This window comes from Cervus elaphus, chromosome 15 (assembly GCF_910594005.1).
Source record: "Cervus elaphus chromosome 15, mCerEla1.1, whole genome shotgun sequence".
NCBI lineage: Eukaryota > Metazoa > Chordata > Mammalia > Artiodactyla > Cervidae > Cervus > Cervus elaphus.
In genome coordinates this window covers 62,209,323-62,225,055 of record NC_057829.1, presented here as the reverse complement: position 1 = coordinate 62,225,055, position 15,733 = coordinate 62,209,323, and the positions used below count along the sequence as shown (strand labels likewise).

General features: G+C 56.7%; 3 protein-coding genes across 3 annotated transcripts in view; 2 read left to right on the top strand and 1 right to left on the bottom strand.

The window, feature by feature from the left end:
• Positions 1–15,733, bottom strand: part of ZFYVE27 (zinc finger FYVE-type containing 27) — a 102,383-nt gene that overhangs the window by 62,174 nt on the left and 24,476 nt on the right. The window lies entirely within an intron of this gene.
• Positions 1,681–3,237, top strand: LOC122708634 (dual specificity mitogen-activated protein kinase kinase 2-like). Its single transcript, XM_043924930.1, is given in 2 exon segments — positions 1,681–2,000; positions 2,003–3,237. Coding segments are annotated over 2 exon segments (1,185 nt in total). The 5' UTR covers positions 1,681–1,927; the 3' UTR covers positions 3,115–3,237.
• SFRP5 (secreted frizzled related protein 5) lies at positions 4,956–9,324 on the top strand. The gene is made up of 3 exons (XM_043924931.1): positions 4,956–5,599; positions 7,299–7,376; positions 8,847–9,324. Exons 1-3 carry the CDS (start codon positions 5,077–5,079, stop codon positions 9,191–9,193), a joined length of 948 nt encoding a protein of 315 aa, XP_043780866.1. The 5' UTR covers positions 4,956–5,076; the 3' UTR covers positions 9,194–9,324.

The following is a 15,733-nucleotide window of genomic DNA, read 5'->3' as shown; positions in this document are numbered from 1 at the left end:
AGTAGATCTTCAAATTACGTACAATTTTGACCTTGTAGACTACCTAAAAGGCACTTGGGGACCCTCAAGGGAACCCTGACTACAAGGAGAACCACTGAAGTAGGCACTGAAAAAGCAGGAAAATAGGGACTTCCCTGGTGGTCCAGTGGTTAAGAATCTATGATTCCAATCACAGGGATCCTGGGTCCGGGGAATAAGCTCCCGAACAAGCTCGCACATGCTGCAACTAAGACCCCGTGCAGCCAAAAAGAAAAGAAGAAAAAATGTTGGTTTTGATAACTTTAACTAGCCAGGTGATTGTTGGTCCCACTGCACAGCTTGAGGGATCTTAGCAAGGAGTCCTAACCACTGGACCACCAGAGAATTCCCCATAATTCCCGAGAATCCCCAATCAAAGAGTTATCTGTGTAGAACTTTGCTCACAACAAACCATGAGTACACATTGTTTTGAACAAGCAAGTTCCTCCATCAGCTGGGGGAAACGTGTGCCTGGACAGACAGCAGATGCTCCCAGATGGACAGATGTCCAGCATGCCAAGTGTTTCACCCAGTTGCCCTGGCCCTGGAGCAGGCTCATCAGGAAGGGAGATCACATCAGAGCACAGCCTCCTCCTTTCTCTGGCACCAGGGCCAAAGTAATCAGCCAGCCTGGCCACAGAGAGAAAGCTTCCCTGAATGGCTGCCCCAGGGTCAGCCCCCACCCAGGTTTGGTTTTTATTAAAGGCTTCCCACCTCAATTTCATCACAGGCCCCATTTCCAGGAGCCTCAGGGGCCCCCAAGGCAGAACTGTCAGGTAAAGCCTACCCATATTCCTCTTCCAGGAGGTTTCCAGCCTCGCCCCTCTGCCCTTCAGAGGCCCTGGAGCTGCCAGGTACAGACGCCCCTGGCTCTCAGACCACGTGCAGTTCTTACATAAGCAGTCCAGAAACAATGCCTCACTCTGTCCAGGTCAGGCACTGGGATACCAAAAAACAGCATGGGAGACCAGCTGCCCAGGGAGCCAGCACCTTGTTCAACCACCTGGGAGCTCCAACACTCTTGCCAGTGCCCAAAACCACACTTCCCCTGGAGGAGAGAAGCTCTGCCAAGTCCAGGGCAGGGGGTGAGGGGTACGCCGGAGTGCACGGAGCAGAATTGCTGCTCAGAGTCCCAAGTCGGAGCTAGGGCCAAGGTGTCCGAGTGAGCTTTCAGAGCACACGCCACATTTATCTCCTAAAGTCACACATCCCTTGGCGAGCTAACAGTCCTGGATGCCTATTATGTGCTGGCATTGTGCAGGAGGCTGTCTTTCCATGCACCACTTTGTTTGCCCCTCACAATATCTGCTGAAGAGGTTCTATTTCACAAACAAGGAAATGAAGGGTCAGAATAGCTAAGTATTTGCCCAAGGTCATCACTCATGGAGTATGCACTCAGACATGAACCTGGCTCTTTCTGTCTGCAGAGTCGAAGATCTTGCACCCTGCAGGGAACGGTCCTTCACCTTCTGAGTGGTCATCCCAGAACCTCTCACGCTGGAGTTGGGAGAGGGAGAAACGGGAGGAAAGTGTGTTCCAATTAGGTCATCCTGGACATCAAAACAACAGAGGGCTGTTCCACCCGAGGGCTCTGTCTGCCTAATTTTCCTCTGCCTCCTTGGCCATGTCTTGCATCTTCTTCTCAAAACTAGATCAGCTCCCGGGCTCCTGCTGCAGCGTCAGCCCCTGTCCGGCTTCGGTGGCTGCGGCGGCCCCGATCCCGCCGCTTCAGCCCCGGCGACCTTTGGGGCCCCTCGCCCCAGATCCGCAGCACCGCCCATCCTCGTCGCCTCGGCGCCGGCCTAGGCCGCGGCCGCAGCCCCGGGCTCGCGTCGGTGCCGCCCGCTCCCGGCCCGCCCCCTATGGGCCCCGGCTAGAGGCGCCGCCGCCGCCGGCCCGCGGAGCCCCGATGCTGGCCCGGAGGAAGCCGGTGCTGCCGGCGCTCACCATCAACCCCGCCATCGCCGAGGGCCCGTCCCCTACTAAGCACACCTGGTGGGCCTCCAGAAGAAGCTAGAGGAGCTAGAGCTTGACGAGCAGCAGAAGAAGCGGCTGGAAGCCTTCCTTACCCAGAAGGCCAAAGTCGGTGAACTCAAGGACGATGACTTCGAACGGATCTCCGAGCTGGGAGCCGGCAGTGGCGGAGTGGTCACCAAGGTCCAGCACAGACCCTCGGGCCTCATCATGGCCAGAAAGCTGATCCACCTGGAGATCAAGCCAGCCATCCGGAACCAGATCATTCGAGAGCTACAAGTGTTGCACGAGTGCAACTCCCCGTACATCGTGGGCTTCTACGGGGCCTTCCACAGCGACGGCGAAATCAGCATCTGCATGGAGCACATGGATGGCGGCTCCCTGGACCAGGTGTTGAAAGAAGCCAAGAGAATCCCCGAAGAGATCCTGGGCAAGGTCAGCATCGCGGTTCTGCGGGGCCTGGCATACCTCCGGGAGAAACACCAGATCATGCACCGAGACGTGAAGCCGTCCAACATCCTCGTCAACTCCCGAGGGGAGATCAAGCTGTGTGACTTCGGGGTGAGCGGCCAGCTCATCGACTCCATGGCCAACTCCTTCGTGGGGACGCGGTCCTACATGTCTCCGGAGCGGCTACAAGGCACCCACTACTCGGTGCAGTCAGACATCTGGAGCATGGGCCTGTCCCTGGTGGAACTGTCCATCGGAAGGTACCCCATCCCCCCGCCGGATGCCAAGGAGCTGGAGGCCATATTTGGCCGGCCCATGGTCGATGGTGTGGAAGGAGAACCTCCCAGCATCTCGCCGCGGCCGAGGCCCCCCGGACGCCCCATCAGCGGTCACGGGATGGACAGCCGGCCAGCCATGGCGATCTTTGAGCTGCTGGACTACATCGTGAACGAGCCTCCTCCCAAGCTGCCCAACGGTGTGTTCACCCAGGACTTCCAGGAGTTTGTAAATAAATGCCTAATTAAGAACCCAGCTGAGCGAGCAGACCTGAAGATGCTCATGAACCACACCTTCATCAAGCGGTCCGAGGTGGAAGAAGTGGATTTTGCTGGCTGGTTGTGTAAAACACTGCGGCTAAACCAGCCCAGCACGCCCACACGCACCGCCGTGTGACGGTGGTCCTGCTGCTGCCACCAGGCCTTCCCCCCACCCCACCTGCCCCTCCTGCCATGCCCTCCGAGGGGACGCACATGTGGCCCTCAGGCCCAGGGAGGCCGATACTGCTGTGCTGTCTTCTCAGATCCTGCTTCCTTAGGTTTAAAGAAAAAAGAAAAAAAAAAACAAAACAGGGAAAGAAAAAAAAAAAAAAAAAAACTAGATCAGATGAGGCAGGCCCGATGTCTTTTGTATTTCTGTATCCCCATCTGTGGGATACACATCTCAAGCCTTGCACACAGTAAGTGTTTTTTGTGTATCCTTTGACTATTAAGAGAAGTAGTCCTTCACTGCTCTCCACTACCACTGCAAGGATAGATCCGTGGGAAGATGGGAGCCTTGGAGACATTCAGGAGAATGGGGTGGGGAGGATTTTAGGGCAAGAGTGTAGGGGGAAAGTGCCCCAGAACTTCTTCCCCTAGCTCAGAGCACCCCAAACCCTGCTACAAGACTCCTCCCCAGGATACCCTCTCCAACAAAGGCTGGGGAGTCAGGTCTCCAGTTAGGTTCTCAGGAAGGAACCCCCCATCCCACCCCACCTCTAAGCCTCTTGGCTAAAGCTCCTCCCACAGGAAAGTCAATGGAAGGCTGGATCCAGATGGACCCCATGTTTGGAAGGGGTCCTGAAACCCTGCCCCCTCTCTGATACCTCCCTGGATATCCTCCTCAATTCCTTCCTTCTCTAGGCTCCCAGAGGAGGTACACTCTCCTCCCTCAGCATTTCCTACTCTAGGCTGAAATTTATCTTAGGGCTGAATAGCTCCCTGGTCTTTGGAACCAAACATCTGGATTCAAATCATGGCTCCTTCATCTGTCAGCAATGTGACCAAGGGCCAGTTACTTCACTTCTCTGAGTCTCCCTCCCCACCCCACTCCTACCCCTCTACAGACACACAGAGTCACTAAGCCTACAGACTCAGAATCCAGAACCCCTGGTCATGACCCAGCTCTGACTCTTGGAACCAGATCTGGATTCAAGTCCTGGCTCCAATCCCTACTTAATCTTTTTAGGTCAGTGCCTTTATCTGTAAAGTGCAGATAGTAGTAGTACCTGCCCATCTTATACCATTATTGTGAGAATTAAATGAGGTGGTTTATGCAATGTGGTCAGAAAGACTGGACACATAGGAAGCACCCAATAAGTATTAGCCATCTTTGGAAATAGTTGATCAGGTTATGAAGTGCTGTGCAGTGTCTGAGGCACTAAATAAGTGCTCACTAAACAGCAGGTATGATTATCTTGGCCCCCACTAAGCTGGGATGTCCGGGAGGTGAGCTCTGGATCACATCCGTCTCTGGTTCCCCAGCCGTCAGCACAGCTGCCAGGAACCAGGCAGGAGCTCCATAAATGCGTGAGCACTGGGGGTGAAGCACTTGCCCGGCTGAACCAGGAGGGTGTGAGCAGCCAGAAGCCTCCTGCCGGGAAAGGGGAGAACCGAGGTGTCATGAAAGAGAAAACAGAGCAGAAGGGTAAAGGCCGAGACGGAGAGATAACCAAGTGAAGTGAGTGAGAAAAGGAACAGGAGAGGCTGTGTCGGAGAGAGATAAGGAGGAAGGATGGAGAAGGGTAGAGACGAGGGAAAAGCCTAGGGAGGTAAAGGAGTCCTGGAGAGAGGCGCAAGGCCAGGCTGGAGCACTGGCGGGGGAGCAGGCGAGCGGGAGAGGGGCGCGCGAGCGGGCGGGACGCTGGGCGGAACGCGCGGGCCCCAGGGCAGGAGGGGCCGAGGGGGCGCCACCCTGCCTCCCCGCCATGGGGCGGGGGCCGGGCGGCCGGAGATTGGCTGGGGCGCGCGGCGAGGCCGGGGCTGGAGCCCCAAGGTGGGAGGCGCCAGGATCACTCGCTGCGCCCGGGAGCCAAGCGAGGCTGCCATCCACTCGGGCGACCTCAGAGGCAGCGGAGTGTCGGGGGCCTGCGCAGCCATGCGGGCAGCGGCGGGGGGCGCGCGGGCGGCCGCGCTGGCGCTGCTGCTGGGGGCGCTACACGGGGCGCCGGCGCGGGGCGAGGAGTACGACTACTACGGCTGGCAGACCGAGCCGCTGCACGGGCGCTCGTACTCCAAGCCGCCCCAGTGCCTCGACATCCCCGCCGACCTGCCGCTCTGCCACACGGTGGGCTACAAGCGCATGCGGCTGCCCAACCTGCTGGAGCACGAGAGCCTGGCCGAAGTGAAGCAGCAGGCGAGCAGCTGGCTGCCGCTGCTGGCCAAGCGCTGCCACTCGGACACGCAGGTCTTCCTTTGCTCGCTCTTCGCGCCCGTCTGCCTCGACCGGCCCATCTACCCCTGCCGCTCGCTGTGCGAGGCTGTGCGCGCCGGCTGCGCGCCGCTCATGGAGGCCTATGGCTTCCCCTGGCCCGAGATGCTGCACTGTCACAAGTTCCCCCTGGACAACGACCTCTGCATCGCTGTGCAGTTCGGGCACCTGCCCGCCACCGCGCCTCCAGGTAGCTCTCCCGCCCCCGCCCCCTGCGTTCCTACTGCCCTTGGGTACCGGTGAGCCGGACCCCAACGGATGCCACAGCCCCCTAGAGGTGCCACCTCCTCTAGACACAAATACACAGAGTCTTTGCTCAGCCCTGCATGTCCCCCAAAGCCTTCCAGCCTTCCCATCTCCCCATGGCCTGCCAGAGTAGTGCCTCCTTGCGGCTCTGGACGTTCAAACTGGTTCTCTCCCATTCCAACTGTTCCTGAAACCTCTCCTGGCTTTCCCTCGCAGCTTCCACCTTCCTAAGCTTCTGGAATCCTGGGGGGTGGGGTGGGGCAGTACTGTCACCCCATCCTGAGGCCTCCAATAAATGCCTTATCACCTCTCTCAGCCCACAGATGCCCAGGGTTGCTAAAGATGCCTTTGGCCTCAGTAGCCCTGGACCCCGGGGGCACCAAGACTAGCATCACCCCCACCTGTGTTGGGATTTGGGGAGGGGCGGAGGCTGGGGGAAAAGATGTAGCCAAAGACTGGGGGCTAAATGCAACTCTGGGCTATGGTTTCCACCCTGCCCCTATTTCCTGCACCTGGGAACCCTAAACTCTCCCACTCTTTCCCCAGTGCCCCAGGCTGGGAGACCCTTGGGTAAGACTCAGAGCAGAATGGTGAGCAAGGTGCCAGGCTCTGCCCCTAACAAGGAGCCCTTGGGCGAGTTGAGCCTCTGTCTCCTCCTTGTAAAATAGGAAGCAATCTCAGGTTCCCAAAACTTCTGAGACTCTTAAGTGCCACCTTCCACCCCAACCCCTTCCCATTACCCCTCATTCCTCTCTAGTCTCAGCCTCCCCTTCACTGTGCACCCCCCCTCATTCTTCTCCCCACTGTCTGCCAACCTCCTTTCAGACAGAATAAGCCCCTGTTGGACAGCAGACAGGAGAATAAACAGGGGCACCAGGCAAGGAAGCTTCACCTGGGTGGCTAATATGAGAATCTAGGAAGTCCCTGGCTCTGAGACTCTCCCAAGGGGAAACACTGCCCCTGTTTTCTATCTGACCTGGCCCCCCAAAAGCAACAGAACCCCACCCACCCCTCAAAGCTAACCTCACCCATGCTATCCCCAGTCCTACGCACCCACATGGGACCTGAGAGTTGAGGTTGGGTGGGGGTCTTGTGACCAGAGAGTGTTGAAAGAAGGAAAACTCCTTATTCTCAGGTTAGAAATGGGACCAGGAGGGGAGAGACACTCGCTCAAGCAGAAACAGTATGGTCCCCACCAGAGATCCTGGCAGGGCTCCATTATTCTGTTTTTCTTGGAGCTCAAACTTGGAAGGCAGGGAAATCCCATTCTTGGAGTCCCACCTGGCTCTGCCCTCCCACTCCCACCCTCTTTGAGCCCCTCGCCCTGCCATGATGGGGCGGCCCGCCAGGAGGCAAAGACACAGAGACAGGTCAGGTGCTACAGAAGAAGACAGTGCACATCACGGGTGCAGCTGCCAGGGTCATGGGGCAGTCGTGCCCACCTAGTCAGTTTCGTCCCTTCACAACCTCGTCTCCGGAATCTCACAACCACTCAGTGAGCATGATCACTACCATCATCCCGATTCCTGATGGGGAAGTGGAGGCTTGGGAGGCGGAGGTGGCTGGTCACTGGGGGAGCCTGAACCCTAAGTTTGGCTCTTTGGCCTCTGATCCCCTCACCCCACCCCTGCTTCTCTCCTCAGTGACCAAGATCTGCGCCCAGTGTGAGATGGAGCACAGCGCTGACGGACTCATGGAGCAGATGTGTTCCAGCGACTTCGGTGAGTGTAGAGCCCACGTGGCCACTGCCCTCTCCCTAGAGAAATGCACTTTTTTTTTTTTTTTGCATCCCAGGGACTTCAGAAGCCCCTCAAGGCCATGGTCCATCCCTGGCCAGGGTTCTTGCAGCCTTTCCTTGACACTGCCTACAGAGGGGCCTCTAGGGCTGGATTCTCTTTGTGGGAGGCAGGCTTGGTCCAGAGATGGGTGGGGGCAGCAGAGGGGAGAGATGGGCTCCAGGACGGAAATGCAGCCCCCTGGTCCCCGGGCACCTCTGCCTAGTACCTGATGCATCTCTGGCTGGGGGTGCTGTGGTCCCCGGCCCCACAGCTTCATCCTGAAGCCTCCTCATTCCTGGGGCAGTCAGGACCTGGCTCCCGTGCAGGCCACACGGCCCAGCCTGTGGTCTTTGCCCGGTCGGTTCCCGTTTTGTGCCTTAGCCTCACTGTCTCTAAAAAAGAGAAAGCAACGAAACCCTTCCTGCAGCAGGTCTTTTATGTTGTTAGTCTGTTTGGGAAGAGAACATTATTACTGCAAGGTGTGTGTATGTCCAAGAGAGAAAAAGAGGGGGTGGGAGAGAAAGATTTTTATAACAATGTCTCTCCCTGGGTGACCAAGGTTACACTCTGGCTTCTCCCAGAGATGGGGACCCAGAGGCTCAAAGAAGGAGGATGCTACCCTAAGTGGCCACGCCCTGCTCTATTAGGCTCTTTAACCACCCTGCCCACTAGCCACACACTCCACAAACATCCTACAGACTCCTACACATACCACAGACATCCTCTTATACACAAACACATGCAGCACCACACTACACAGTCACATACACATTACAGAGGTGACTGCGGCGCTTCCCAACCCTGCACATCACAGTGGGGAAACCAGCACGTGCTACAGAGCAGCCCCTCCCCAGAGCTGGCAGTCTAGCATTTACCAGCCCACCACTGCTCCAAACACCCTCCACACACATGCACACACACAGCCAGAAATCCTATTTGGAAGCATCCACCCCCAGAGATCACGAAGTCCAGCCCTCCTCCATCACAAGGATCCCCTCCACCAAACGTTCCCTCCAAGTGGTTAGCTCCACCCCCAATATTTTCCCTTCCCTGGGGAGCCCACACCCAACTCTACTCCCCAAGGAGAGCTCTCCACCCTGCACCTGGTATCATGGAAAGGCACAGCCCAGATCTCAGTTCAAGCCAGGCTCTACAATTCAGGCCCATCACCACCTCTCCAAACCTCATTTCCCCACCACACCCACTCATGTCAGGATGAAAGCCGATAATGTCTGTACAACTCCAGCACCTGGTGGGAGCTTCATAAATAATAGAGTATACATGTGGAAGCTCCATCTCTCCAAGCCCCAGGCCTGGAGTTTCAGGCAGAGCACCAAGCATGGGGTCACCAGCATCCTAAGCAAGCCTGATGGTTCTCATGGCTGACCCCTGTCCACCCCCCAACACACACAGTGGTCAAAATGCGCATCAAGGAGATCAAGATAGAGAATGGGGACCGGAAGCTAATTGGAGCCCAGAAAAAGAAGAAGCTGCTCAAGCCAGGCCCCCTGAAGCGCAAGGATACCAAGAGGCTTGTGCTGCACATGAAGAATGGCGCCGGCTGCCCCTGCCCACAGCTGGACAGCCTGGCTGGCAGCTTCCTGGTCATGGGCCGCAGAGTAGACGGACAGCTGCTGCTCATGGCCGTCTACCGCTGGGACAAGAAGAACAAGGAGATGAAGTTCGCGGTCAAGTTCATGTTCTCGTACCCCTGTTCCCTCTACTACCCCTTCTTCTACGGGGCGGCAGAGCCCCACTGAAGGGCTCTCCTCCCTGCCCCCCAGCCATGCCCTGTCCTGGGTCCCCATCCCCAGGGCCCTCTCTCCTCCCTGCCCCCCAGCCATGCCCTGTCCTGGGTCCCCATCCCCGGGGCCCTCTCTCCTCCCTGCCCCTCCAGCCATGCCTTGTCCTGGGTCCCCATCCCCAGGGCCCTCTCTCCTCCCTGCCCCCCAGCCATGCCTTGTCCTGGGTCCCCATCCCCAGGGCCCTCTCTCCTCCCTGCCCCTCCAGCCATGCCTTGTCCTGGGTCCCCATCCCCGGGGCCCTCTCTCCTCCCTGCCCCCCAGCCATGCCCGGTCCTGGGTCCCCATCCCCGGGGCCCTCTCTCCTCCCTGCCCCCCAGCCATGCCCGGTCCTGGGTCCCCATCCCCGGGGCCCTCTCTCCTCCCTGCCCCCCAGCCATGCCCGGTCCTGGGTCCCCATCCCCGGGGCCCTCTCTCCTCCCTGCCCCCCAGCCATGCCCGGTCCTGGGTCCCCATCCCCGGGGCCCTCTCTCCTCCCTGCCCCCCAGCCATGCCCGGTCCTGGGCCCCCATCCCCGGGGCCCTCTCTCCTCCCTGCCCCCCAGCCATGCCCGGTCCTGGGTCCCCATCCCCGGGGCCCTCTCTCCTCCCTGCCCCCCAGCCATGCCCTGTCCTGGGTCCCCATCCCCGGGGCCCTCTCTCCTGCCCACCTGGCCTCCCCCTCCCCCGGGCTGACCCAGCCGCTGCCGCAGGGCGGTTCACGCAGAGCTGTAGGATCACAGGCCCTAAGAGATGGACACCGAGCCAGGCTGTCCTTGGCCGAGGGGTTCTGGGGTCCTTGGAGGTTTGCTCCCAGAGAACCAGACCTTTCTCAGTTTGGGGGGGAAGCCCCAGGGTCTCAGAAAGTAAGCAGAGAGAAGAGAGCGAGGGAACGGTGCAGGGGCTTGGAGCAGCCTGAGGAGGTGGCTTCCCAGGGAGCAGGTGGTGTCAGCCTCACTCTGTTAGCGGTGGGGCCTCGCCCAGGAAAGGGAAGTCTTGGCATTAGGCTGAGCTACTTGGGCAACAGTTCCCGGCATCCATGCCCCTTCATGTGTCCCCATCATCGCCCCCAGAGGAAAGGGTCATGGTGCCCTCCAGCCACACTTTTCCACCTCTCCTATCTCTGCCTGTCTCCTTCCCCACTGGACTGGGGAGAAGCCCAGCCCAGCCCCCGCCCAGAAGCTCGCTCCTCAGCCTCCACATGTCCCTATATCCTGATGACCATAAATTATTGCTTCTGCTGCGAGGCCATAGATACTAGACTGATGCAGGTAGGATTTGGTTTTCTATTTTTGTTTTTTAAGTTTTTAATTAAATCAAAGAAAACAAACAGTTGATTTTGACCAGGTGATTTCTTTGTCAGCTAGTTCCAGGAGGGAGGGTGAGGGGCCATTCAGAAGGGACTTTGAGAAAGAGGCCTTTTTGTAACCCACGGTCTGTCCACACAGACATACTTGGAATGCCTAAAAAGAGCAATTCCCGTGTTTTTGCAGGATCCGCTGAGAACACACAGCAAGGGTAACCCTTCTTATCCCCACAATGAGACTAAGTGAGCGATGGGGATGACTATCCTTTTGTCTCAGAGGAAGGACAGAGATGCCAAGTTCCCCAGCCTTCTCCAACACTCAGAAGATTCCCGTGGTCCTGCAGCATCTCCCTGACATGGGCAGTGCCCGCTCTGAGAAGCCCCCAAGAGGCTGGGCCACAGGGAACTACTCTGAAGGGCCAGAGGCCTAAACATGTCACTCCTACCCCTTCAGAGCTCAGACACCCCTGGACACTGAACTTGTAGGAGATGGTGGCGTGAACAGGTGCTACTCCAAGCTGGTCCCTGGAGCATCAGTATCGCCTGAGCTGGTGAGAACCACAGAAGCTCAAACCTTTAACACTTTGAAGCATCTGGGGAGCTTTTACAAAATACTAGGCCCTACGCTAAAACAATTAAACCTGAACCTTTGGAGGGTGCTCCGAAATCAGCATTTCCAGGTGCCCCCTGGGTGGTGGGAAGCCAGGGCTGAGAACTTCCATCCAGATAAGCTAACGGCCGAGGCCAGAGGAGGGTAAGGGGCTGAGCTTCTTCAGGCTGGAGGAGTCCTGGTCCTGCTTGCAGGGAGGGGACCAGCTCTAATGCTTCCAGGGGCTTCTTCGATGAGCTCAGAGCAAAGGCAGGCAGCTACCTTGAGCTGGATGAGGCAGCAAGGGGAGAAGCCTTGAAATGGAGGCGACAGGCTACTGTCACTCAAATGTCCAGAATATGGGAGGGATGATGCCAGGAAAGCGTCCTGGGGTACCATCGGCAGATGCTGAGGGACAGGACAGATGTACTCAGAGCAGGGAGTCGCAGACACCCTTAGAGCTTTCCTCACCAACTGGGGTTCAGCTGGGATGCCACGTCCAATCAAGACCTGCTACTCATCCAAAACAATGGAGCCACGTTCTCTTTTGAGATGAGGAAAAGCCCTGGCTTGCTCCCGCAGCTCTCAGAGAAGCGAGAAACGAAGAGGCCAGTGCCAGCTAACAGGTGGTCTGACAGCCGGCCATAAATCACCTCCCTGGCAGTCAGGTGGCCCCACCACAGGTCAGGAGCGGCAGAGGCCCGCTTGTTTCTCCTCCCTCTGAGGACGCCACTGCCACCCACCCTCGCCCAAAGCCTGCCCAGCCCACCTGGCTCCCTGAATCCACCCCTTGTCTCCCAGCCTCCTACCCCGACCAAATATTTATGGACACTTCTATGGTCAACCAGGACCAGGAATTATTTTTCCACTGAATACACAGGGCTCGGGCTGCCTCTGGCCAGAGCACAATACTGACCTCTGTCAGGTGCTGGCAGCCCGAGAGAGGGAGCGGGCGGGGAGGGGCTCCCTGAGCCCATCCCGGGAGGCCCCGGCAAGGCGCTCCTCACCCACCCCTACAAAGGCAGCAGGCCCCGCTCTGCACCTCACCTCTGTCCCCAACACCTGCTGTCAGAGCCCCCAGGACTCTCTTCCCTGGGACCAGACACCCAAGAGGCCCAGCAAGGCCTGAGCCCTTGCTCTTTCTGTCCAGCCACAGAACACTCCCTCCTGGCCAGCCTGAGACAGGCGGCAGAAACTGCCCCACGGGCGTCTGCACTGCGTGTCGGTGACTGTGGGGAGCAGAAACCCCCAGAGACAGCGGGGCTTCCCCATGCAAGGGGGTCTGGAGCTGGGAGGTCCACGTCCTAGGCTCATTCTGTCTTCCTGCTCTGCCTGGGGGTGGTGCCTCCTCCTCCCAACTTCTCAGCCACATTCCAGGGAGCAAGGCAGGGAAGGGCTAAGAGCAAAAGCTGCCCGTCAGCTGCCTCTGGCCCTTTTGATCAGGAAAACAGTAATTTCCCAACAAGTCCCACCTGGTAGATTTCCACTTCTCGCTCACCAGCCAACACTCAAGTCACATGGCCAGCCCCAGTTGCAAGGGAGCAAGGAAGTCAAGTGTTTCAGTTGAGGACAAAATGAGCATTCTGATATCAAACAGAAGGGATCTGGGGAAGGCCTCCAACACTCAGGATCGGGCGAGAAAGCCAGCAGAGCCCAGCTCTGGGTTCCGATGCTGTGACCTCATGACCATGTGCCACTGGGACCAGCGCCCACCCGGAAAACGGAGTAATCGTATCTACTTCACAGGCTGGCCGAGCGTTAAGTGGAGAAATGCAGGAAAAAATACCTGGAAACAGGGCCCAGCCATTTAGAAATGTTCATTAAATAGTCATTAGTATTTTTATTAACCAAAGGTCTTGACCTAGCACAGTGCTTGCGCAAAATAAGTCCTTATTAAATTCCTAATTGATTTGTTAACCAACTAGGAAATGCTTCTGGCAGGGAAGGCAGGAACATCTAAAGGCCGTAATTGTTACTTCTAGAAGGGGGAGAGAGTCTACATTTGGGGTTTCATATCAGAAAATACATACCTGGGTATGTAGGGCAGTAGAGGGGAGAAGACATATAATACTACACTAGCCCTCAGTATATCAAGCCCATTAATATATAAATAACCAAGTACTTTGGCATTCTTTCTTAAACGTCCCAGTGTAGGTACTATTATTATCCCCATTTGTTATTTTTTAACTAATTGTTTAATTCGGCTGCACCGAGCAGCATGCAGAATCTTCAGTTCCTTGACCAGGCACTGGACTTGTGCCCCCTGTGGTGGGAAAGTGCAGACCCTAACCACTGGACCGCCAGGGAATTCCCCATCCCCACATTAATGATGAGGTGGCTCAGTGGTAAAGGACCCACGTGCAACGCAGGAGACCTGGGTTCAATCCCTGGGTCGGGAAGATCCCCTGGAGGAAGAAACGGCAACCCACTCCAGTACGGTCTGGGAAATCCCATGGACAGAGGAGCCTGGCAGGCTACAGTCCACGGGGTCACAAAAGAGTCGGACGCAACTTAGCAACTAAACAACAATTTTAATGATGAGGAGGCTGAGGTTCAGAGAAGTTAATGAACTTATTGAAGGACACACAGCTGTACTTAGCAGTGTGGTGAGGATTTGACCCCCATGCTCTTAACCCTGGGGACTACTGCCTACAGGGGGCAAAGCCGAAGACAGGGGGGCAGGATCGGTGTGGAAGCAGCTGTGCTTCTGTTACCCTGCCTCACAGGAAGATTTTGGGGGGCCCCTGCTCAGATCCCACTCCAAGGGCACTAAGAGCAGCAGAGAGGCCAGTCTTGAACACCCCCCTCACCCCTCCTCCCCTCTCAACCCGTCAGCATCCAGCCTCTTGGGTCCCACAAAGGAAGCTCACATCCCACAAGTGTTCAGTTGGCTGTAATCCTGGCTAAAGTTCACTCCTTGGGAAATCCAATGTGGGGGGTGCTTGTTGCTGGAATGTGTGTGGCTGGGACCCAGTGTCCCAGCTCAGACAGCAGGCTCTGCTGGGGCCAGGGGGACCAGGAATCCCCAGCCCCCAGCTGTGCCCGAGAATGGAATGTGCTGCTCTGGGTGTTGAAAAAGACTCAGCCAGGGAGGTGGGGGAACTCCTGCCACAAGACTGCCTCTGTTCCCCTGGAGGCTGAGCCCACTTCACTAGGGCTGGTGGTGGGAAGGCCCCTTCCATTAGCTCAGCACCTCAGAAACTCCTGGAGTTTGTGGGGGCAAGGCAGAACAGAGGGTAGGTGACAGCCAGGACTGCTATGGTGACCCAGTTTTTCTCTGGTGCCCAGAAGCACCTGTGACACAGTTCCCACCAGGGCTCCACGGTATACTATCTGTGTGACCTTGGGCAGGTAACTTAGCTCCACTTACTCATTGGTTAAGTTAGTAACAGAACATAGCGTTGGGGACTCTCGTGAGGTTTAAATGAGATGGCACACTCAGCACACTGCCCACTACGCATGCTCAGTAAACACAGGTACTATGATCTTAAAGCCACCAGCTGCAGGAGAGATGCTGGAGCCAGGGCCCCTTGATGCCTCGAAGGTTCCATGGAGACAAAGAGATGATACTGGTGCTTCTCTTGGCTTCAACTCTGAGGGCTAAGTGACCAACGACCACAAATCCGGAAGACCCCAGAAACCAGGGCCAGTTCAAGGTCTGCCAAGGATCACTGGAGACTGCTCCCCACCAAGAGCAGCCCACAAAAAATGATGGAGAGAACCCTCAACCCAAGTCAGGCTGTGGGAGCTGGCTGTCCATCCATGTCTGCCCTAGACCTGGCTCCCGTCCCCTCACTGGGTCCCCGAGAACAAACCGAAAGGCATCTTTAACACCAAGCATCCAATTCCACAACGGACAACCTGCCCTCTAGGCTATATGCCTTCGGTGCCCTCTATGCTGGAGACCCCAGAGAGCTGGAAGGCACCACCCACTCCTCGTAAAACCCTCCAGGGCTCCATTCTCACTTCCCAGTGCTACCTGCACTCTGAAGCTGTCCATTGCTGGCCTGCTCTGAGGCCCTCACATGCACCTCAAGGGGACAAGGTACCCTTCCTTCTTCACTGACCCCAGATGATGAAAACCTTGTTTCTCACGCCCCTGAATCCTACATCCTGAAAGCTCCTCAAGCTATAGTCTGTATTCCACCAACATTAGACATTGTTTTCATTTTCCCAACATAAAATATTGACTCTGCTTTTTCAAACTACAGTCTGGCCTCATTCTTTCCTGAATAATAATCTATAATTATTCTCTGGTTTTAAAAAAAATCGCTGTTCTAAGCCATGTGGGGCAGAGTTGTTTTGCTATTCCTGAAGACTGCCAGGAAGAGAGAAATAAGTTAGCGTTTATTGAGCATTTACTATGTGCCAGGCACCTAACTTCCCACCTAAAGTGGACTGTCTTATTTAATCCTCACAGCAACCATATGAGATAAGAGACCACTCTCCACCCACTTTACAGATGAGTAAAGCAGCACAGACAGGCTTGGGGGCAAGCCTCCCCCTGTAGCAACTCATTCCAGCGTGGGTGCAGTCAATGTAGAATAGGGCCAAGTGTGGAGCTGGCCCATCACAGCACCTGCCTTTACTGCCACTGGGATGCTCCCTGGCAAGTGCACACTGCT